This window comes from Falco rusticolus, chromosome 9 (genome assembly GCF_015220075.1).
Source record: "Falco rusticolus isolate bFalRus1 chromosome 9, bFalRus1.pri, whole genome shotgun sequence".
Lineage (NCBI taxonomy): Eukaryota > Metazoa > Chordata > Aves > Falconiformes > Falconidae > Falco > Falco rusticolus.
This window is the reverse complement of record NC_051195.1, coordinates 1,961,496-1,986,204: the sequence shown is the minus strand read 5'-3', so window position 1 is coordinate 1,986,204 and position 24,709 is coordinate 1,961,496. Positions and strand designations below refer to the sequence as shown.

Sequence of the window (24,709 nt, the reverse complement as noted above, 5' to 3'; positions counted from 1 at the left end):
AGGCTTTCTGGATGCCTTAAGTGAGCAGATACAGCCTTAACTCTTCACGGTACCCGCTTACTTAAATCTGCTCAATGGCTGAAATGGGGAAGACAGAAGCTGGAGGCCTTTTTGTAGCTTGATTGGAATATCTGTGCACATGAAAAATTTGGAGGTGTTGGGTCTCCAGCAGCAGTGATGGGATTGAACAACTCTGGTGTGGGAGAGATTTAGATGGAGAAAGCGATGGTGCTGGGGTGTCGTGCCTCCCTGTGTGTGCTGAACCGGTTTGGATGATGACAACCTCTTGGGGAAACTATTCAACATTTTTGCAGTCTTTTTCATCCAACGTTGCCCTTGGTTTTTTGGCTTCCTAATGGACACAGGTTTATATCTTAAATTTTGGCAGGGATGAAGCTGCCATCCCCAGCAGCAGGGGATGGAGCACGTCCAGCCGCTGTGGTTAGGAGGCCGTGCATCATCTACGCTTGCAGTGAGGGTTCTTGTTCCTCTGAACTTCCTGTTTCAGTCGTTCACGGTGACACAGTTTGGCTGATCAGAACAGGAAAAAGTTCAGGAGGGAGCTTGGGATTTTCCATCCACGGGGACTTACAGGAGGCTGAGACGTGCAGAGGTACCTGCTGCATCTCAGGAGAGGGGTGGACCCTGCCCTTCCCCTCTGCTGCCCATCAAGCAGGTCATGAGGGGTCAAAGACACTCCTGTTTATAGTCTGTTTTAGCATCCCTGGGCCCAGCTGCGGTTGGGGTAGTGGCAGGGAGCAAAGGAAATGCAAGGAGATAATGCTGCGCCAGGGCTCTGAGTACAGGTGTGGTAGGGAAATCTTAGTGCAGGAAGATGGGATGGATTCTCAGGAATCAGCATAGAACTGGTGTCAGAGAAAAATAAATTGCTTTTATGCTTACCTCCATCCCTTCTGCAATGTAAGACTTGGCTGCCACGTTTTGTTGGCTGGGAAGAGACTGATATTTTCCCTGTCTCTTCATCCAAAGCATTTGTTCTCCTCTCCTGTAGCAATTGCAGCTTGGTGTATTACCTACAGCTCAGAGGATAATCAGGTGGCTTCTTCATTTAACTGTACTGCTGCTGCAAACAGCTGCACAAATCACCTGGCAGGGGATGCTGTGCAATGACATGGTCTGTGCTGTAGCCCAAGAGGGAGTTGTCAAGTGCTTTGCAATTTCCTTCATCTTACCGGTCCACGGACTCCAAAACCCAGCCCCAGCCTGTTCAGGGATGCCGTGGCATTCAAAGTCGGGTAAGAATATTTAGCTTAGAGGAAGTTGCTAATGCTTAAGGAATCGTTAGTTTTCATAAAACTTTGCTTGAGTTTGAATTTGGAAGTAGGAATCTGGGGAGGTTTGCAACGTGCCACAGACAGGGGGTGTAAAGGGCTGGTGCTGAGCATCAGACTCCTCATTGCCATCAGTCTAAAATTATAATCCGCTCTTGCAAGTGCATAGCAAACTGCTGCTAAGGCTACTGCGCAAAAAAAAATGGGTCAGAATATCAGTTACCGCTCAAGTAAAACACCCACTGACTTCCAGGGAGTTTAACCTGCAGAAATACTGCTGGATGAGGTCCAGGGAGAGTTACTTCTTTCCAAGGATAGAGTTTGGCCCCACAACCCCTTCAGCGGTCTGAAGGGAACTGCGTGTAAAACTGTGTTAAACTACAGATCAGAAACGGCTCCCATTAATTGGGTTTTAACATAGCTTGGCCTCTTAATGAGAGTCAACCTGAACATTATATGTATTAAAAGGAAAGCATATTGGTACATTTTTCATTTAAGTGATACAGATATATGGTACATTTATCAATTATAGCTGCGTTTATGTTTTATTATATTACATATTGCGAACACATACATGCATAGGCAATACATAAAAATGTTATAAAAGCAGTCCCCTAGCCCACGTTCCTGTACCGCACGGAAAGGGGAACATCATGACCCGTGGGAGGAGAGTACGAGATAACACCTGAGCCACATTATCCAATGCTCTAGTGTACTCTCATGGCTTTAATATGGACTGCCTAATATTTATGAACTGATGTTTGGAATTTCATTAAGTATTTACTCTTGCAACGGTATCTGCAGAGCAGTATTCAGAAAATAGAGGAGATTGTACAGGGCTTGTGCTGGGGCAGACTTAGGCACTGCAGGCGCTGCTGCAAGAACTTAGGTTCACCAAAGACGCAACATCGGAGGGGGCAGTTGAGTTCAGCCGTTGCCAGTGCTACATGCTGGGTTGGTTTGGGGTTTTTGAATTTTTGAATGCTTAGTGGCATCTCCTTGAAAGGTTCCTAGTTCTGTAGTCAGAATGCATTGCAGTTGACCCTAACTTATCTCCAGATAAATGTAGAACAAATGTAGAGTGTTTTCTCTATTGGGGGAAAATGCAACATGTTTTCAAGGAATATCACTCTTTTAGTTGTGCCGCAGAAATATGCACTAGCAACACAACTTTACTGCTGTGATCCATGGGGCATAGGGGTATGCTAGTGAGAAATAGTATAAAGTAAATAAAGAAAAACATTTCAAAATGTGATACATCTGCAGTCGAGGTGTGCTGTCCGTGACAGTCCGGTGGCTCTGCCCTGCAGAGGGTGGCACTGAGCACCCGCCTCTTACGCCGCAGGGAGTAGACAGAGAGGTCCATGTCCTCTTGGCCAGCAGTCCCATGGGGTCAGATCTGAATAATATGAAAGTGTTAGGGTTTCAGGTATAAATACTAATTTAGCTATTTAAATGCCATCAGAAATAGGGCAGAGTGTGGGAAACTATTGGATGAGTTGCCTGAACGATGCGATGATAGAGTGACGGTGGGGAAGGAGCAATGTGGCAGTTGTTTTGGAGGGGTGGGAAGAGTCCTTTAGCTGGAGTCGAGGCTGGGCAAGGATAGCGTAGGAAATCTGTGCACACCATGAGTATGAGCTCAGCCGATGAAGGTTGGGAGATTAAATAGGTGCATGGGGTGTTGTATGCTGCAGAGTAGCTGATGAGCGAGTGATTTTTATTCTGCAAGGAAGTTTTTTACAAAAATGTTTAAAAAAAGAGGTTTAGGCTGATGCTTTTGAGGCAGGAGGTTTCCTTTAGATCTCTGTCTTCTACATGGAATTGCTGTGGTTTTAACTGGGGAATTTTTGTCCAACTGTATATCTAAAATAATGGGCACAGAGATGCCCTTGCAGGTCTTGAATGAACTAGAGGTGGAATCCGGTAAATACTTGTCTAATCCCTCCATTATTTACCTGTTAAAATGAAATATGATTTTGTTGGAACTTTTGCTTCTTTCATTTTTATAAGTGAACTTTCTTTTTACTCTAAAGTTGGATGAGTGGATTATATAAAGTCAGTAATAGGTACTCTAAAATTAGATTATTTTTGGATCTTTATTCATAAAGCTTAGTCATTCAGAATGACCAAGGTCTTTGCTTTGGTTGGGCTATTTAATCAATCATAAAGGTAAAGTTTAACTTGACTGTTTTCAGTTAGGCACATTCTGTCTTCTCTAATATATCAAAATCACACATGCAGACAGCAGCAATAGAAGTTCATAGTCTTTTCTCAGTGACTTTGGCAAGATGGTTGCACCCTGATTTTAAGGAATCCGTTGTTTCTGTAGTGGTGCGATGCTTGGGCTATTTTATGGCATACAGTATCACCATACTGTCTAATCTATATTCACAGTAATCCTTTAACAGCAACTAATAACTGCATTTTTCACTGTAGAGTACCAGTGGTCAGGGGCTAGCAGCCACTGTAAAAGGGAAGAAAATTTATTTCTTGATCACAACAAGAGCAAAATATAATAAAAGTTACAAAACTAGACAAGCATCTGCCTTTCACATACCCCTTGCAAGTCCAGGCTAGGATAGGGCAGCAGTGGTTGTTAGTATTCAGATTGCTTTTTAGGTGACATGCTTAATATGGCTTTAACAGCTTGCTTACTAGTGAAGGAGGTTCAAAATTGCTGAAAATCAGCCCTCTTGCTTGCATTAACTATTTACACGGTTGCCTTTTGTCAGTAGAAGTTCTTCAGTTTGAATCTGAATCTGTTCTTCCAAGGTCCAGGAGCCAAACTAAGTTTTCTGGATTAGGTGGAAGCTCGTGCTGCTGTGGGACCAGCTGTTTTGTAGAGAAATTTTGAAATATTTTTCAAGTGTTATACTTGGTTGTATTTTTGTCAGTAGGAGTAAAGGGAAAACCACTAAGCATTAAAAAAAAAAAAAAAAAAAAAAATTCTACGTAGCACCCCAGACAGCCTGCGAAAAAGCTGGCAAGAAGGGGTGAGTATTTCTAACTCTTTCTTTCCATTTTCAAAAAGCCTTGGTAAAAAAACCCAAAAAACAAAATCAAAAATACCCCACCCCCCCAGCAAACAGAAAAACTAACATTCCCAGCAATCTATGTTGAGGAGAAGGAAAAAATTGGTCTGTCTTTTTTCCATCTTAATCAAAGGGATTAAAAAGGATGTAAAATCAGACTGTATATCTTCTGAACCTCTCTGGCCCCATGAACCATGCAAGGAGGGGCAGAGAGGGGCAGGAGGGGGCTGACGCTGGTAGCTCTGCTCTTCCCACTCTGTGCTGCCCGTAGCATCCATCCTGCCAGCCCTGGGCGCTGAGCCCCTTACTAACACCATAAATGCTCTGGCAGCGCGTATGACTTCACTAATTGCCACCTTCAGTTACACTGTTAAAACTTACGATACGGCTGGTGTTAAAGTAAACTTGATTGTCACTCGATTTTCACTCGTTATCCCCACGGATGTAACGTTCATATGGAGAATTAAAGTCTAGCGGGTTGTCATGAGTGACCCCTAGAGCGTTTAGGCATTAACAGCAGGTTCAGGGTCAGTCCCTCTTTTTAGGGGCTTGCAACTTATCTGTGAATAGTAATTTCCAATCAGTCCTGGCACATCCACTCCCGGCGTGGTGGTGCATTGCTTTGCCGATTTACCGTCAGTTGGTGAGGCCGGTAGTAACGCACAGTTAGGAGGTTTGTGACCAGCGAGTAAGGCAAGGGTGATGCCCGTAGGAGGAAGACATCCCAGAAGTCATTCACCCATCGCCTATCATTCAGGAGGGGCTGTTCAGCCTGGAGAAGTGGCTGCAGGGAGACCTCCTTGCAGTCTTGCAATATTTAAAGGGGGCTGGTACAAAAGCTGGGGACAGACTTTTTAGTAGGGCCTGTTGCAATACAACAAGGGGTGATGGATTTAAATTAAAAGAGGGTAGATTCAGACTAGATATAAAGAGAAATTTTTTTATGATGAGGGTGGTGAAACACTGACACAGGTTACTCAGAGAGGTTGTAGATGCCTGATCCCTGGAAACGTTCAAGGTCGGTTCGGACAGGGCTCTGAGCAACCTGATTGCATTGAAGATGTCCTTGCCCATGGAAGGGGGTTGGGACAAGATGACCTTTAAAGGCCCCTTTCAACCCAAACCATCTTGTGATTCTGTGAAACCTCTCAACTGCCTTTGTAGTCCCTGGGTGCCACGGACATAGTAGCTGGAGGTGGGAGTGGGTCCTTAGGGCTGTGGAGAATTGAAAACCCAACTCAGTTGCAGATCTCTCCCTTCCCCATCCTTCAGTCCACCTTCACGCCCACCTTCCCAGTGCAGCTCCAGCTAACAGTGGGAATTGGTGAATTGTGCGTTTTCACGTAAAATCTGACCAATTAGCGATGGCTTTGATGAGCAGGAGCATTCAGCAACATGAGTTGCTTTGTGTTGGCCGTAATGCTTGTTTGTTGGCGAGAGGGCAGTCCAGAACCTGCTCGCCTGGAGGGAGTACTTTTGCTGACAGCAGTGCAGGGCGCGCTGTAGGTGGGTGCAGAGAAAGGAGAGAACCTCGGATATATTTGTGTGATGTGGTTCGGTCCAGCCATTGCTCTGCCGGCATCTGCCTCGCTGAGATGGCGCAGGCATCCTCGGCTCGCAGAGGTATGAAGTGTTTTCACGTAGCGAGAGAATTTGTGTGCGTTAATTTTTATGTGCGTATTTTACAGCACTTTATAATGATATTTAACAGCATAAAATGTTGGCACACGCTGAAAATTGGTGAAAGTTCAGCCATCTAATTTGGGCAGGTTATGCTTAGAGGCACTCACACTTGCAGACAGTTTAATAACAGTATTTGGCACTGTCTCTTAGAGCTGCTTAAACTAATTAATGCATTTGCTCCCTACAGGATGAAATTGAGTTTTCAGATACATTTATAAAATGATGTGCATGATTGCTAAATTTTTCATTCTTTTGAACTATAACTTTGAGTGTTTTATGTGGGTGCGGAGGCAGTATATATTCTCCCATGAAAAATGTACAGTGGCTCTGGAAAGAGGATAATCTCTGCCCCGGCTTGTCAGAAGAGGATAATCTCTGTCCCTCTTTTAGCGTGCTAAAAGGTACTCAATAATTCGGGCATCGCCTGGCACAGTGGAGCTGTCACTGCGGTGGGCTCCGGAGCTGCCCCTTCCTCCCGCAGCCGCTCAGTGCTCCAGCACACTCTGCACCTGCTTCTCCCCTTATTCCTACAGGTTTCAGAAAGTTACAGGTCCGTCACGTCCCAGCCTGCTGCCTGCCCTGCCAAAAAAAGGGATATTTTTGGACTCGGGCCCTGGCGACATACAGTCACTGCGTTTCATTGATTTAAAAGATGACATCAGGCAGTAATTCCCCAAGACCTCTGAGCAGGCGAGGTTAACACTAATCTTGCCGGCTTGAAAAGAATGTTAAAAAATAATAAGTAACAGTTTGATTTGAAATAAACCTTTCTGAAGAAATCACAGTAAACAAAATCTGTTTGCCTAAGGAAACCCTCCTAGCAATCAGCTAGTAACACAACTGCTTGTGCTAATGAACCCAAAGCTGTTAATGTGGTTTCTTCAGTTAAATTGATTCATGAATTTTGAAGAGAACATTATCTAATGAATTTTCTTTGAATAGAAAGCAATTAAAAGGACAAATCAGTCTGATTAACCCCAAAGTCACCCTACTGCCACAAATGGTGTACAGTTTGAAATTATATCATAAAAAACTAGAGCAGATTTGCTATCTCTTTGCCCTCTACTAATCCATGTAAATTAATGAACAACAAAGTTAATTTCTTTGATGACCCTTTTCTCATATCACCTGGATTATGCTGATGTTTAATTTGCTTAATGTTATAATAAAGACTAAACAGATTTTTTCAATGAAGTGATTATCATTCCCTTCAGTTAAGAAGTGATTTTTATTATTTAACACACACATAATGGTGTATGGGTTTCCTTTAAGAACAAAATCACATTTCACTATGTTCCTATGTAACATAATCAATGTCTTTTTTGACAACTGAAGAAAGAAAATGGTTTTAATCAGTTTGTTTCTTTGCCAAAGCAGGATACTGAAGCTCTCAGCTGGGGGAAGGGGTCTCTTCCCCCTGCTTTTTTCTTTCTTTTTTTTATTCGCCTGCTCACTCCTCTCAGTAAGTTATTCACTAGTTAGATCTTCAAAGCTTTTACAAGTGCCTTGGAAGAGCAATAGGTGTTCAACCCAACTAAAATCCAAACACAACTATCAATTTTCCTTTTGTAAAATAATCCTGGGTTGGGAAGGTAAAACCCGGAGATGCAGAAGAAAGCTGGTCCTAATGCATTTGCTTATTCATTATTTCAGCAATTGGAACACTTAGAAGCAATTTGCTGGTGAATTAAAATTAAAATAATGGAAGATACTTTTTTTTTTTTTTTTCCGGAGCTCTGTATCATTAAGGATGTGCCGTACATTCAAGGTCACAGCTAGTCCTTACATTTCGTAATGTCTGCAATGCTGAGCAGTAGCTTGGGGGTCTCGACTATAAAATGCAGTCAGCCAGGATAATACCGAGTCCGCTGGCTCTAGGGCTTCTTCTACCGCGTGTCCCAGCTGAAGTTGGAAATTAGCTGGAGATGCGAGGGCTTTGTAAAATAGGTAGAGCCGGTTATTTCTTCCCTTTTTAATTTGACTCTATGCTAATTTATACTCTGCCAATTTAATGGAAAAACCACATTGTATGAGTTAACAGGATAATTGTACTTGAAGCAAATTAAAAATATAGGAAAATCAAAGCCTTAAATCCTTTTTTATAGTGATCGGTTACTTGAAGCACTCTTTCTAATAATCATGTATTTAAATGTAGTAATATAGGATACAATAACAGGACAGTGCATCGGGGCTGTTTAAATTTAAATTAGAAAGCTGCTATTGAGATTCTGCTTTGTGTTGTGTTTTTTGAATATTTTATCTTGGCTTTTTCAGCCATGCATACGAACAGTGCTGGCTTCATCTTCTTTGCAGATTCATTCACCAGACAAGTGTTGTGGACCCTGTTGAGAGACGTGAAGTTTGGAGAGGCCATTTCCTACAAGCAATTAGCAGACCTCGCAGGCAACAGCAGAGCAGCGAGAGCGGTGGGAGGAGCAATGAGGAGCAATCCTGTAAGTTCACATCAACTTTTAAATAAAGTTGATGGAAGATGCTGGATTTAGAGAGCTTTGTGGCTATATGTCATTAGATTAAATTTATCTGCTATGAAAGCTCATCTACCATGAGTAATAAGGTCAGTAAGTGTTTTTAATCAGCAATAATGCACAACCCAGTTTACTGTGATTTATTCCCTACCATTTATGGTGTTAGATTTGAAAGAGAAACACTCCTTTTAATTCATCAGCCTCTACACATTTTGTTGTCCTCAGACTTCCATATGTATAATACTTAGCTGAGGGAAGGCTTTTGTCCCCAACACAGACCTCATTTTGACAGGGTGTGAGTAGCTTTGGTTGTCTTAACAGCAGTCTGCCCTCTCTGGCATGGATACATTTCTGGAATTGTGGACAAGAAGGGATTTAAAATCATGCAGGTACATCTTTGAATCAAATTTCTAATTGTCAATATAGTTTTTTCCCCCGCGTACTGCAAACCAGAAGTGTCATTTCCCCATTAGATACAGGTGAGTTGCCTGAATTTGAACCAACTGGAGGCAGCAGTGCTCTGAGTTACGCCTGTGGGTTTTGGAAAAACGGTATAATAGTTGGTCTGTTGTCTTCCCGGTAGTTATCCTTCCCTTTTAGTTGTCAAGGTTTAGATTTCCAGATGTATGTATGCACCCGCCTCACGCTGATTGGAGTAGGTGAGTTTGGTGGGTCATATATCCCATTGTGGCTGGGTTCGCATCCCGTTAGAAACTGGAGGGTTTCTGGAATGGATGGGTGTCCCTGCACTGCCCGGGGAGTGGAGGAGGCAGTTCAGTTCTCTAAACCCACAGAGTCCGGGCTTTGGTCTGCAGGACAAGACCTGCCATGGCGGCAGAGTGGGGAGCGCGGTACCCGGGCGCTGCGGTGGGTCTGCACTGCTTGGGGTGGCTGCTGCAGCCAGCCCGGCTGCTTCCCACGCGAAGGAGAGGAACGGAAAGGCGGGCAAACAGAACGCCACGCTCTCTGTCTTTACACATTCGTTCCCTTGCTACTTGCCTTGAAAAATATAAAAAACTGATTTCTGTTAAGATCGCTGGGGCTTTTTTGGCCATCCTTTAACGTATTTCCCCTCATTACCGCTTGCCCTGAGCAACATGTGCCTTTCCATGCCCAAATTCCTCTCCTTTTCTCCAGCGTTGTACCTGCTGTAATCTCTGACCTCCTGTGTTGCTTTTACATTCAGTCCTCTCGGTATTTTCTTTCATAACATACATATGAGACTGCAATGTGTAGTCGCAGAGTGGGTTAGAAAATCTGTTTTCACAAGAGCTGGTGGCTTTACATACAGAAGTAATAAAGGTGAGGGGGGTTTGCTGTGCCACATATTATCTTTGTATCTCACCTCATTCATAAAATCAACCTGCGCATGATGCATAGTCAACCTGCATATTACAGCTCATAGGTCTGAAAGACCATGTAAGGATATATATGGGAAATAGGAGAAACATAGTAAATAGATGCTCGCATTAAGTGCAGAAGGACTATGTGTGTGCTTGCTTGTGGAATGTGCACGAAATTACAAATTGACTACAGGAGTAGTGATAAAAATGTGCTTTGGAATGGGCAGGGCTCTCATTACAGTTTTTACTTCCTTTTATTATCAGCTTTTTATTATGAAATATTGGGGTGGTATTATATTAATATATCTATTTTTCCCTAAAGCTATACATTTTTGTCTATAATATGCTTAAAAATTTTCTGCTGGGGATGGAAAACACTGCAGCCATAGTATGGGACGGGAAATAACAATAATAAGGTAGGACCCTATTTAAAAAAAATTGCAGTAGCTTTGCTGTATATTTTCAGAACTATTTTCATCCTTCCTCACAGGGGAAAAAGCAGGAATTTTCACACCACAACCTGCTGTTACCGCTACTTTGGATGCTGCTGCTCCACTGCAGCCTGAGGGCAAAGCTGGGTACATTTCTAGGCGATAGCAATTACATATCCTTTTGCACAGCACTATATTGTTATTCTTTGAGAACTCTTTCCTGTAGGTTTGCATTGTATTGCCTTATCTTAAAGTACACCATATTATATTGGAAAGCATTCCATCATATTAAAATAGTTTGTATTGTCAAGTACAATACAGCGTATTGACTAAACATAGCTTTATACAGCTTATATGAACTGTTTCCTAGGAAAATATGATATACGCTTAAAATATCAGGATGTAGTCCTTTATTGAGCTTAGAAGCTTAAACCCATTAGACATTATGTGAGTTTCTGTGGTAGTGTGCTACTTGCATAGAATTGCAGGATACCCGTGAACCTGGTACATGTATAAACACACTCGCAGTCTGTTTATCAGATGAGATATTGAGCTTTGAATCTAACTAAACAGTTCATTAAACTGAACACGTCATCTGGACTGCAGCATCATTAACATATCAGCACAGAATGCAAAGAGCTGTGGTGTTAACAACTGCTACACCTGTGATGTGAGCTTTAGGATATAAATACTGGTTTTGAGGAGCAATTGCTTCGAAATTGTTGCAGAAATGTGATGTTTTGTTAAGCAGCAGATTAGTGATTTTTGCTCGCAGGAGAGAAGCCGACACTAGCGATTACTTGTATTGCAAATGTGAAGGAAAAGTGAATACTTCTGTCAATGATTGCTGCAGAAGCTATGCAAAATAACAAAATATGTTAGCACCTTGAGATGCTTCCTATGATTAAAGGACTAAATTATAAACCTGATGATTAAGTCATAAGCGTGATTTAATGAGGGTAATAGTAACTAAAAATGAGTATTGGAAATAAACCCAAGCCTGGCATTGCATTGTTCCTCAAACGTGTTGATAAAATTGCAAATCTCACTTTTTTCCACAACATACCAGAACATTTTCCCCTTCTGCTAATCAGGGACTGGTCTTTAATTTTGGTGACGGGCATTCCACAGGTTTCCCTTTGTAGTTGGGTTGCTTCACATAATTCATACGATGACCTTCAACTTTATGAGAAGGTGGAATAGGTGCCAGCAGCAGCTGAGAGGTGCAACATCTTTGTTTCAATTTATGCCAAGGACATGGTGAGGATGTCTCACCTTTTGCAAGAGAAACTTCAAATAGTTTACTGCGGTTCACATTGATTGCAAGGTCTGTGGTCCTCAAAGGGAACCCATAAAGTTCAATTAAAAATCTCATTAGACTAGTATAGGAGGATCAAAAAGAAATCACAGAGACTCATGGGAGATGGCGAATGTTGGGCTGATTAGTCCAAGGCCATCCTAATTGACTGTTCTGTGCCTTAAATAAGACGTCTTCAGTGGTCTGTTAACTGTAGTTGTAGCTGCGTACGTTGTTTTTTTATATTCTCTCCAGTTGTGTTATTGTTCAGGCTAAAGCGTGGCTGCGTGTACAGCTCGGCACTAATATCAGTCTGTCTTTGAGATACTGTTCAGCCAAACTGTTTTAAACATTGAGGATGGGAAGGAGTAATCATGCATTTATGAGAAGATTGCAAAGTATGGATTTGAAATGTTGCGGGCACATAAAACTACTTGCGCATTAATTCCTTCAGTGGCTGCAGTAACCCAGGACCCATGCTGGGTCACCTTACGGTGTTTGTTTCTATTGAGGAAGAGGGGGAGAAAGAGCAATAGGACATGAGCAAACAGAAAGATTATTTTTTGCCAAGCGTGATTCTCGTGGTGTGTTATAACGTGATATTTCAGCTCTTTCCGTTATGACCTGGCTGATCTGGTTTTGACAGTTTGGCAGTTTCTGAAGGTCTCCAGCCCATCAGCGCTATAATGGGACGGTCAGGTTTCCGTCGCCTCAAATTGAAAACTCTTAACGAGCGGAGCGCCACGGCAAGCACCGCTCCGCTCCGTCCTCAGACAGAATTTGCTAAATGCAGTTCAAAGACGATCAATACCTTGCACAGGGAGTTTTTTTCCCCACCTTTTTTCTAAACAAACGCATTATTGAGGAGTTAGTTTATTCACAGATTGCCACGAGCGTTAATGACCACCCGAGTCTTGTTCTGCCAGTCACCCAGATGGCTGTTGATAAAGATTTAGCATCATGTTCTGAGTGTCAGGGCTGTCAGTAGTGCTGAACCATTTGACCAGAAGAAAAAACGCACAGGGAGCTATTGATTACAGCTTCTCAGTGTCACTTGTTCACCAGGATTTAGGTATTGATGAGGCTGCGAGTGAAAACAAGCTCTTTCCCTTGTGGGCCTCTACCCAGAAGAACAAAAGCAAAGTTGGAGAAAATATTCAGCTGGTGCCCGAATCAGAGGGACTCCGTTATTGATCCAAGGGCCCCTTCATGTTATTTTTGTCGGATACAAATCTATGGGTTTGGAAGTTTTATAGCGTTTGAGGTAGGGTCTGTGAAAGTGATAGATTCATGTATTAGATGAATTAGATTTCACAGCATGAAGATTTCATTGGAGCTATAATATTATGAGCTCCTTGGTTATTGATAAAAATTACATTAAATGTAGCTGAGGCATTAAAGCTCCAGACTAGGGTAGTACTCCCTCTAAAATGTCCTTAGGGCCCTAATAAATTTTAGCAGGTTTAATTATTTTAGTAGTCAGAACGTTGTCACCACAATTAAGCCAAACTGAAGCAATATTCAATATTTTTAAATTACAGCGTTGATACAGCCTTTGTACTGCATTTTCTTTTATGTCTGACACTATGGAGGGTGATGTACGGGCACTTGCCTTTGTTAGGACAAACTCAGTATGAAATTCTTTATTTGGGGGTGGAAAAAGCTGCATTTATTTCATACCCTCTTCTTCTTCCTTGATGGTAAGCAGCTCAGCGACGCATCCCTGCGTTTGTGAATAGGTCCTGCACTGACCCAGGGATCAACCAAGACCCCGCGCAGCATGCCAGCTCATACCACCTGCAAATAAAGTCTTTTTTATTTTGTTTCCCCTCTTCTTGGGCACATCTTCCATCTCCTCGCACAGTTTTTGGCAGGAGAAGTCATCAGCTTAACCCCCTGACAAAATTCCCCAGTACATGGACCCACCCCTCGTTCCTCCCCCACCCCCCACCCACCCCCAATTTCAAGCATCCTTGCCCATCTGAGCACAGCAGGGAACAGGCTCGGAAAGAGGTTTTGGCCCCTGTCTGTAGCAAGATTTATAGCCTTACCATCAAAATATGCTTATTTACTGTATAAGTTTTTGAAGAATTGCAAATTAACCTTGGAGACTTTTTACAGTGTGTCATTATGGCTTGTTACAGCTTTGTCACTCAAGAAAATCCGCCTGCAGTAACTTGTGCACGTGGATTGTAAAGGTGGAGAAATCCCAAAACAGAAAAACACTTGCAAAAAACAACTTCTTTAAAGAAGTCATAAACCAAGCGCAGGATGGCACGGTATAGAGTAAAGATTTTATTGGTGCTCACTGGAGTTGTCATGGATGCATAATTCACTTGTGGTATTGCCAACTCCAAATAAAGCAGCTATTACAAGCATTTTTTTCAAACCTTGATTAACAAAAAGCACCTATGTGTATTCCCATTTAATGTGATAGCCTGTGGGCTGAGATTGAGATTTTAAATTTCAGCCGTTGAAATTATTTAACAAAACCAAAAGAACCCAAAAAAACCCCCAATTTATAAAGGTCTGGCCAGTAGCTGTTCAGCTGCTTTGGGTATTGTGTGTCCCAGACTCAAATATGAGCACAGCTTGAACTGTACTGAAATAACTATTAAATGGGATTAAAATAAGTCAGTGTAAAGTGTGTAATTTGTCTGTGTGTCTATATATAAATAAATTCTACTTTTTGACTTAAAATATCCAAATTTGTTAAAACTGCACTTTTTAGTGAGTAATTGTTTTCACAGCTATAGTATTGCGATCGAATTACTGTGCAGTTACCAAAACACAAACAGCGTGATTAGAGATGATGTATTGCATTTTTTATGGAGTGTACTTCAACTATGATAATCACCTGTAATAAAAAATAATATTTAAAAAAAAAAACGCGTTTATGTACTTCTCTACATTATCAGTCTATTATGTAACTTCTTGCATTGATTTTTCAGAATCCATGACATTTGGCTATAAATGATACCAAGTAGAAGGCATGATGAAAACGAGTTAGGTATGAATTAAATCTCTCCTGTTGTAGGTTTTAAAAATTCACAACCCATTTTGGATTGACTTGCTGTTAAATAATAAATAGCAGCTTGTTCGTATAGAGAATTTTTCAGCAATGCACATAGAGGTGCTATGGCGAGAGGAGGAGATCTGCTGCGCTAGCAGGGGTTCAGGAATCTCACTTTGGAAGCGCTCTTCTCAGTGGCCTGTGTTGCTTTTATTCCCAGAAATGTGTCCTGTTCTTATCCTGGGTGATGATTAATAGTCGTCCTGTGCCTCTTTGCTCTCCTTCTGTGTGCTCTGGGTCTGCGAGGCTTCGTCGCCCACCCTGGGCGCTGAGGGCTGGCTGCTGGAGAGGGCTGGCGCAGCACAGGACAATGTGCTGCTTGCAGAGAACTTTTTAGATAGGGATCTAACAGATCAGTTTTACCCTTGTAAGACTTTACGTTGTTTCTATGTATGAAAATTTCTGTCCATACTTATTTTTGCTAAGAATCGGGCTGGCCTTCAGAGCCCATGCTCAGCACTGTTTCCGCACGGTCGCAGCTGAGCCAGGCGCATGGCCCTGGTGCTGTGGCTGTCCCCTGCTCCCCGGTACGCCGGGACTCCGCCAGTGTGCTCTTTCACGTGGTTCCTTCAGTCCCCATCCCTGCTAGCCTGGTGGCAGACAACTCCTGGTTTAGCGGTGGATTTATGGGCATCCTCCCCAGCCGCCGCTCCTCTTTGCCTTCACCCTTTGCTGCCTTCCTTATTTTTGTGTGTTTTGCAGATCCCGATTATAATACCGTGCCACAGGGTGATTTGCAGCAGCGGGCAGAGCGGCAACTATGGAGGGGGAAACCTTATGAAAGAGTGGCTTTTGTCACACGAGAAGCTCCAGAAAGAGAAGTTAGCATATTGATGCAGCTCAGCCACGGCTGCTAACCAGCCAAGACATACAACCGCGGATACTTGGCTTATAACAAGCTCTCAGAGCACCCAGCAGAATTCAGAAAAATGGTAAATATTTGAGTGACATATAAATATAATGCAACATCCAAAGTGAAATGTGTGGTGGCACCACTATATTAAAAAAGCGGGATGCGTCCTGAGGGATGCAGCTCAGCTGCCCTTTCTTGTTTTTACATTTTACAGCAGAATGACTACAGTGGTCCAGGTCTGTTGTGCATGGATTTTGTTCCCATCTCCAGTCCTGTTTTGTTCTATTTTTAATGTCCATTAAAGCACGGATAAGGGAGTAGGAGGGACATGGCAAATGTGAGGTGCAAGCCTCTCCCTAAGGAAGCATCTGGCGCTCGCCGAGGGGCAGCCAGCGAGCCCAAGCCTGAGCCCATGCTCACTCCCGCCCAGCCTGGCACGCTCAGCCCTGCCAGCCTCCTGCCCAGGGCTGCCCGCACCTCCTCGGTGCCTGCAACGGTGCGTTACCTAAACAGGAGTTCACGGAGCACATTGAGATGTATTCAAAAGCAAGCGGCTATTGAATTGCCTCTTTCCAGCTTTTCTTTTTGGATTGTGAGAGATGGGAATAAAAATTGTTGCCTTTTGTGCAAAAAGCAGGTGGAAGAGAAGCTGCTGACAAATTGTATGAGAAGTGTATTTTAAGTAAGCAGTCTGATTAGCGCAACTTGGGCAAAATATTGAAAAGCTCATCATTAGTTGTGTCTTCAGCAGCAGCACATTTCGTTTTGTCGTTTGATTTGTTGCACTGGATTTTTGCATTTCTCTGTTAGGTGAAGCTTTATTTCCAGTAGCCCCTTTGTAGGAAGGATTGAAGCATTCAAGAGATTTTGAAGCTAAACTTTGAGGTGGTTTAAGCAGGGTTCTCTGCAAGTATGAGACACCAGAAGCTGAAATTTTCAGTATGGGAATCGTAAATTGTAACATGGAAATACTGATTTTTTTTTATGTGTTTTATCATATTTTCATAGATGTCTCTTTAGAAAGGCCATTGCTAGCCAAAAAATTATTGTGTTACAATGCGTTAGTTAATACAGTATTATTGATATCTCAGAATTACTTCAATAAAAAAACTGCTTTGCATGTACGAGTGTCTTTGTGTATGTTTATAAATAAAACACAGTATATGATATATGGAGAAAATAAACTATACCCCACTGTACAATATAAAGCTGTATTTTTATCAAGGGTTTCTGGTGGCAATATAAACCACGAAAGCAAAGCTCAAGTGGTTTGTACGTGTCACCAGAACCCCGAGATAAAAATATAGCCTTATAATATGTACAGTTTGGGTGTATTTTATTTTTTTTTATAATGCATGCTACCAACAAAAGAACACGGTAGCAAACGTAAACTTTAACCTTTCTCACAGTTACATCCCTTGCTGTTTTTCTTAAAGGTATTTGCTTTTTCAGGGATGTATCTTTATTTTTGCAGCTATGGTGACTACGAGCGCTGGTCTTCAAGGTGGGTAACACCTTTCTGAAGCAATCCCCCAACTTTTTAGCAAAATAAGGTTCTGGCTCAGTTTCTGTGGGGTGGAGGGTGGCAGGGGCTGGCTGGGCAGGGCTGAGCAGGGACAGGCGGGGGATGGGGACGGGGCAGGGACCGGCAGGGAAGAAGGGTAGGGACAGGCAGGGAACAGGGATAGGGACTGGCAGGGCTGGGCAGGGGACAGGGAGGAGCAGGGACGGGCAGGGCCACAAGCAGGGCTGAGCAGGGACAGGGACAGGCAGGGGACTGACAAATGACAGGGCTGGGCAGGGACAGGCCAAGGACAGGGCCAGGCAGGGGGCCGGCAGGGTCAGGGCCGGGGCCGGGCAGGGGCCAGGCCAGGGCGGGACAGGGGACCGGCGGGGCCAGGCCCGGGCGGCGCTGCCCGCGCTGCCCAACAGAGGGCGCCCCGGCGCAGGGAAGGGCCGGGCGGGCCGGGGGTGTCCGCGCTGTGCCCGCGCGCCATGGCCCCGGCCTGGGCTGCGATTAACAAAGGTGATTAACCCGTGACAGGGTGGCCGGCAGCCGCCGCACGGACACGGACACGGACACGGACACGGACACGGACACGGACACGGACACGGACACGGACAGACACACAGACACGGACACACACGCAGACACACACACATACACATACACACGCACACACGCACAGACACAGAGACACAGGCACACACACAGACACACACACACAGACACAGAGACACAGAGACACAGGCACACACACAGACACAGAGACACAGGCACACACACAGACACACACACAGACACACACACACACAGACACAGACACAGGCACAGACACACAGACACACACACAGACAGACACACACGCACACACAGACACACACACACACACACACACAGAGACACACACACAGGCAGGCACGCACACACACACGCACACACACGCGTGTATCTCCGCCGCAGGTGCCAAGGCCGGCAGCAGGGCGCCGGGGGGGTGGTGTCGCGGCCCGGGCCGCTCGGGGCCGGCACAGCGCGGGGCACCGCTCGGTGCGTGGGGAAACGGGGGAAAGCGGGAGCAGAAGGCAGCGCTGTGCCTTTGGCCTGGCACTGCCCTGCCGGCCCTGCGGGGCTGCCTGCCCGCCTGGCACTGCCCTGCCTGCCCTGCGGGGCTCCCTGCCCGCCTGGCACTGCCCTGCCGGCCCTGCGGGGCTGCCTGCCCGCCTGGCACTGCCCTGCCGGCCCTGCACAGCTCCCTGCCCGCCTGGCACTGCCCTGCCGGCCCTGCGGGGCTCCCTGCCCGCCTGGCACTGCCCTGCCGGCCCTGCACAGCTCCCTGCCCGCCTGGCACTGCCCTGCCGGCCCTGCGGGGCTGCCTGCCCGCCTGGCACTGCCCTGCCTGCCCTGCACAGCTCCCTGCCCGCCTGGCACTGCCCTGCCGGCCCTGCGGGGCTGCCTGCCCGCCTGGCACTGCCCTGCCGGCCCTGCACAGCTCCCTGCCCGCCTGGCACTGCCCTGCCTGCCCTGCACGCCTGCCTGCCCGCCTGGCACTGCCCTGCCGGCCCTGCGGGGCTGCCTGCCGGCCTGGCACTGCCCTGCCGGCCCTGCACGGCTCCCTGCCTGCCGGCCTGGCACTGCCCTGCCGGCCCTGCGGGGCTGCCTGCCGGCCTGGCACTGCCCTGCCGGCCCTGCACGGCTCCCTGCCTGCCGGCCTGGCACTGCCCTGCCGGCCCTGCACGCCTGCCTGCCCGCCTGGCACTGCCCTGCCGGCCCTGCACAGCTCCCTGCCCGCCTGGCACTGCCCTGCCGGCCCTGCGGGGCTGCCTGCCCGCCTGGCACTGCCCTGCCGGCCCTGCACGCCTGCCTGCCCGCCTGGCACTGCCCTGCCGGCCCTGCGGGGCTGCCTGCCCGCCTGGCACTGCCCTGCCGGCCCTGCGGGGCTGCCTGCCTGCCCGCCTGGCACTGCCCTGCCTGCCCTGCACAGCTCCCTGCCCGCCTGGCACTGCCCTGCCGGCCCTGCACAGCTCCCTGCCCGCCTGGCACTGCCCTGCCGGCCCTGCACAGCTCCCTGCCTGCCGGCCACGCTGGCCACACTGGGGGCTGCTGACACCGTGGCACGGCGCAGCTGGGTGCGACAGCTGGCTCGGCAGCCCCTAATACCGACACATGCTGCTTTCGCCCATTTCCAGAGACCAAGATAATGAAAGATTCAAAAATAATATTTGTTTTGGCAGAACTACATTTGTAATGAAATAGATGCCCTTGAACATGGAAGAAACTGGATTTTTCAGTGGGTCATTTCCTCCCCTTCTTTTTTTTCCATACACAACGGGTTCCACAGCCGGTCTGAGGCCAGTAGAAATATTTTTTGAAGGGCTACGTTGTATTTCCCGCATCAGATTTACAGCAGGATTGCAGCTACACTGGTCGTACTGTTTTACACCGGAATGAAAAATGCAGATTACATCCTATGTATCAATACCAAATGGAAAAGGGCCCCAGGCTTAAGGATTGTTACAGATCGCTTTCATGCAAGCTGAGTTTGCAACGTAATGAGCTCATACTGGAAGCATCTTAAACAGAAAACGGATTCATTGTCGTGGTAGGGACATTTTTAGATACGTGACCAAATTTTCATCCCGTGTGCAACCGATTCGTTTGGAGTTAGAGGAATTAGTCATCTGATCTGGGCGAGAAAGGTTTGGCCCATAAAGTTTCCATTTAATTTTTCTAAGTAGTTCACAGGCACCAGGCACTCTTGAAGTGGTACTTGATATTTGCTGTGTCAGTTGGGTAAGGAACGGTGACACAGTTGTTAGGACAGTGCCATCGCTTTCCAAATGACATTAAGGTATAGACATGGAGCAGTGTTTTTAAACTACTGTTTCTGTTAACATCACAGGTCATTATTTCTTCTGGAAATACCACAGTTTGTTAGATCTAATCAGTTTTCCCAGTGTCTTACCCAATTTTAAAATTACCATATTTGCGGTATGCATTGCACCCTGGTCAAAGAGATAGACTTGGTATTAAAATGTTTATTTATTGTGAAAGGTGATGCTGAAGACCTGCTTCTTTAAAGAAAATGCAATAAAAGAATAAACCTATGGAAAGATTGCTTAAAAACTTAAAAGTGCAGTAATCCAAGGGGAGTCCTGTAAGATTTATGTACTATTTCAAGAGTAATTTCTCAGTAAGAATCTTATAGGAATGTAAAAATCCTCAAAGAATTGCATTTACAGATTTAATTGTAATTCCTTTTATATTCTTACAGAAATTGAATAGAAATAGCGTTCAAAGGCTTCTCTCTAAAACTCCCCTGCCCTTGCTGAGTGGCTGTACCCTCTGCTCTGTGCTACTGTGGCTGGCTTTAAAAACAATGGAAAATATTACTGACAGTACCCTCACTTGCCATTAAAGTAGAGAGGATATTTCAGTTACATTGATGTGCAAATACAGCTTGTCAAAGGACTCTGTGCTATTTTTGTTTCAAATAGCATGCGTAGGGTATGAGTAACAAATAAATACGCCTAATGTGTGCCTTGAAAAGGACCATTTTTCCCAGTTTTTCTCTTTTTTCCTCCTCCCCACCCCCCACCCCGAAGACCTGCCCCTAGCAAAACCTTTAATCTCTCCCTGTCCTTAAGTCTGGGATTTCCAGATGATTAGCTTTTAATATCGCTATTTTTGTTGTGTGCCATTTTTAGTGTGGAGCAAATCTGATTATTTTTTTCCCTCAGTGTTCCAAACCTCTTTTTCTCCCCAAATTATTACTACAGGGGGAACGAGGAAGGGCAGCCTTGGCCCCATCGCTGCAGACTGAAGGCTGAAGGAGGAAGCCACCTCCATTTCACTCCTTCCCAGTCTAGAGGGATGCAGTGATGGGGAGCAAGCTCCCCCCGAGCCTGATCCAGACCAGCCCCCAGTCCGTGTGAAGTAACATGTGGGTGGCAGCCAAAAGCGGGGCAAGGGGCCGGAGGAGCGGCAGGGTGGGCGGCGCAGCCTGACCGGAGCCGGCAGCAGTGAAGGGTCTGGGCTCCATCACCCACGGCCGGCGGAGCGAGATGCGGTAGCTGGACGGCAAGGTGAAAATTGACATGAGCGCGGGGCACTGGCAGCACCTTGGGTTGATGAAAGGATATTGTTAACAAGCCTTTAACGTTTCTCATTAGCGGCTGGGTTGGGTGGGCGGGGTTTTTCCACTGAAAAAAGCCAGAAGACAAAAATTCCACCTGGCAATAACCAAGATTGATCCCATACAGTACATTTAGTTATCAATTTTTAAAACTTCTTTAAGTACCTTATTTAGTTATTTTAAAGAGGGCTTTTTATTTGTTGCTGTGAGTAGTCCTTGAGTGTGATGGAGGGCTGCAAGGAGCATGGGGAACTCCTCCTGGGCTCTTCTCCTTAACCAGTCTTCATCTAACCTGCAGAAAAATGGGTGCTGGTCCATCACCTGGGCCCTGGCCGCGGATGCTATGAGGTGCCAGGGCAGCATAGGAGCCCATTGATCTGGACTTGTGCTGGTGTTGCCTAGGGCATATTATCTGAGGTGGCATCGGTCTTCTTTTGTTGAAATTATTGCTGCAAATTGCTTGTAGGTACTGTTGAGTTAAGGCGAGCTCTTGCTCGCTAAGTTGGCATGGGCTTAACAAGTGAGGAAGCTGAGGGTCGAGCCCAGAGCAGGGCGCTCTGCCCAGCCCAGCCCCAGGCACCCCTCGAGTATGGGGGTGTCAACCTAAGTTAGGCTCCAACAGAGGCTAGATGGGCTGAGAGGGGTGGTGTTTAATTAAAATAACTCTCAGCATGATTCCAAGTGCAAAACTGATGATAGTTACGGAGAAAAACAACTACAGCCCTCTTATCAAAGGAAGAGTGACTTTGCAATGATGTAATTTTCACTTTCCGATGAACACTGAGATGACCCAATTCCATATAGAAAACTTGCAGTTCAAAGTAGGCTATTTGAGCCATTCCGTAATGTGGATCTGAGCTCGCCTGCACAGTGTGGCTCAGCTGAGCCCTTGGCGGCGCCCTTGTTAAAGCCATGGCTGGAGTATGAGAGCAGGACACCAGGAGTGGAAATCACGAGTGTTTTTTGATCCAGACTTGACTTAGATCTTTAAAACTCTGGCAAGCAGAAGGAAAACCCACGGCATTTCCATTGGTGCATACTGTGATGTTTTGAATTTTTATTTACTTTTGCTCTCATGGCTGGCTTTCAGAGGAAATTCAGTGTTATGGCCCAGAATTTTTGAAAGTGTAAGCCTTGAACATGCTTCTTATTTCTGCTTTTATGAAGCACACTTTTGAAACTACCGTCAGCATGACGCCTAAATGCAAGTTTAATTTTAGGGGGCAATGGACAAGCAGCGGTCTTTCAATAGCTAAAATAATGGGTGCAATGAAATAATTTCTTTTTAATGCCCAGCAAAAAAATACTTTTGTTCTTTCTGAACAAGATGCTCACAAGCATAATTTGATCACAAAACCATTTTATCTTTTTAGTTGTAGATCTTCTTCTCATAAGAGACCTAGGGTGGCGCTTCACCCAAAATGCACATGGCCCGGAGTTTCTGTAGGTAGACCCCTCAAGAGATTTACAGGTCTTTACAAATTAATAGAATATTGCAGTGTGAGCTGTTGTACTGAAGCATCATTTACACATGGAGTTAAAACGACACGATAACAAACTTTGCGTTCTCCAGCCGGAATATGGATGATGCCTGAGTAATCAGCTGGGATGGCTGGAAAGCAATCTGCTGCGCCTATCCCCTTTGACTTGGTGCCCTCCTGGGTCCCTGGCGAGCCCGTGCTGCCTGCGGCGGAATGAGGGGGAGCGGGCAGCAGTCATGAGCAGAGGAGGAGCACGGCGAGCAGAGGAGAGGTGATCCAACAGGCCACTGTGGTAATTCGCAGGAAAACAGGAGAGATCATGTCCCGCGCTGCAGTCCCGATCCTCTCCCTTGACAGCCAGGGTGATGCCAGCAAAATCACATCGTGCAGCCAAAGAGCTTGGCGAGGCTCGGCGAGGTCAGGGCTGCGCGCTAAGGAGAGAGAGAGAAAATGCCTTTTATTTTATCTAGGACCTGTGGTAAGTTGTCCTTAACACAGCCCCTTGGGCCAAGCTACTAAAGCTTTTATGTCTCTGAAAGACTTTCTGAAACATAGCCTTATCTCATATAAATTAATTTGGAGGGAGAAGACCGTGTGTGTTCGGACCCCTCTTTGTGAGTAGCTGTGACTGAACCTTGGACCAACACCAGATTTCCAATGATGAGAGGGTTTATTTGCACTGCGGTGGTTTTTTAGACCTTTATCCAAGTAGCACCATCCTAAACTCCCCACTCAGCAGATCAGTAGATTAACCACCATCTGCAAAGCAGAGATACAACCACTTCAGGAGGCACAAACCACAACTGCACTGTACCTGCCATTTGGAGCAGGGCCAGTAGAAGTCAGTTAGTAGAGAGGATGTCAAACTTGACGTATCAAAATATCCTATTTTTGATAGGATGCACAATTACTCTTCACAAGGCTGTTGGCCTTTGTATTTTGTCTCTCTGACACTGGCAATAGGGTCAGGCAAAGAAGGAGGATGAACCCTAGCCCCTTGCAGCAGCTGTGATGAATGGGTGGCAGCAGGGACGGGATTACATCACAGAATATGGGGGATGAATATATAACTATTCTGATTTTTATCTATAAAATTACATCAATACATTGCATAGATTTGTCCTTGCAGTAGACATCAGACAGAATAGCTGAAGGCAAAGAAGTCAGTGCATGGTTGCACAGGGGGTAATACAGGGGGTAGCAGCCAGAGCGGGTACACACCTCACACTAACGGCACCATACAAATAATAAAATATCAGAAGTTGAGAAACTTCCCATACAAAGAATTAATTCTGCAGAGAGTTATATTTAATGTGGCCAAAATCAAAGTGGGAAGTAAAAGCAAAAATTGAAATGAAACCAGTATATTGTTCATGAAAGTCACTTCAACTACTGCCAATGCATTTTGCAGCAGAGGTTATTGTGCAAATACAATCAAGTGTAAGAAGGATGGCGCTGGAATGACGTTTGAACCTCCAAATGTTGCTTGAATTGGAGATCACCTCGAACCACAAAAGCAATATCGGGAGGCTGCAAACGAGAAATGTTTGTATACTCTAGCAACTATTTTACAGCACATTTGTCCTCTAAAAAGAGCAGACTAAAACCATCCTGAGTTATTGAAGAAATCACTGTTTTGAGAACAAGCAGACCGTTAATTGACTGGTTTCTTGTCCCCAGCTTGGTAATCAGTCTTCCCGTACTGCCGCTCCTGATGACCAGCAAACTGTCTCCAGCCTTCTGGCTGTCAAGAAAATTGTGACAAGGCAAGTGTCAGATCATGCGGAGCCTTCTGAGTTTTTTGACCCCTTCAATCTGTTTTCCAACCTGGATATGGCAAAGAAGCTGTACTGGACTAATTGATTGTCTGTCTTCTCTAGGCTGTGGATAAAGTCCAGGTATGTAATTTGACTCTTTTAGATGAGCAGTATCCTCTCTTTCACGGTCTTGTGTCTTTATGTCAACCACTGTGGGACTGCTCTGGAAAAGTTCCTTTTTTGCCAGAACTGGAGCAGAAGATGTTGGGGTCCTACAGCATTCTATCTGCTGGGGTCCCTGTGCAGCTGGTTTGAGCAGTGCACAATGGAGGCTGCAGTGTGTGT

At 45.5% G+C, this 24,709-nt stretch overlaps 1 protein-coding gene and 1 long non-coding RNA gene across 2 annotated transcripts in view; both read left to right on the top strand.

Moving 5' to 3' along the window:
* MGMT (O-6-methylguanine-DNA methyltransferase) overlaps positions 1-16,617 on the top strand; it is a 168,686-nt gene extending 152,069 nt beyond the window's left edge. Inside the window, exons 5-6 of the mRNA XM_037398955.1 lie at positions 8,324-8,463; positions 15,343-16,617. Of these exons, the coding sequence (XP_037254852.1) occupies positions 8,324-8,463; positions 15,343-15,474 (272 nt within the window). The 3' untranslated portion in view covers positions 15,475-16,617. The remainder of the gene's footprint in view (positions 1-8,323; positions 8,464-15,342) is intronic.
* Positions 16,618-20,776: 4,159 nt separating this feature from the next.
* LOC119153092 overlaps positions 20,777-24,709 on the top strand; it is a 33,608-nt gene continuing 29,675 nt past the window's right edge. The window contains exons 1-2 of the long non-coding RNA XR_005106032.1: positions 20,777-21,076; positions 24,288-24,505. This is a non-coding gene — a long non-coding RNA (uncharacterized LOC119153092). The remainder of the gene's footprint in view (positions 21,077-24,287; positions 24,506-24,709) is intronic.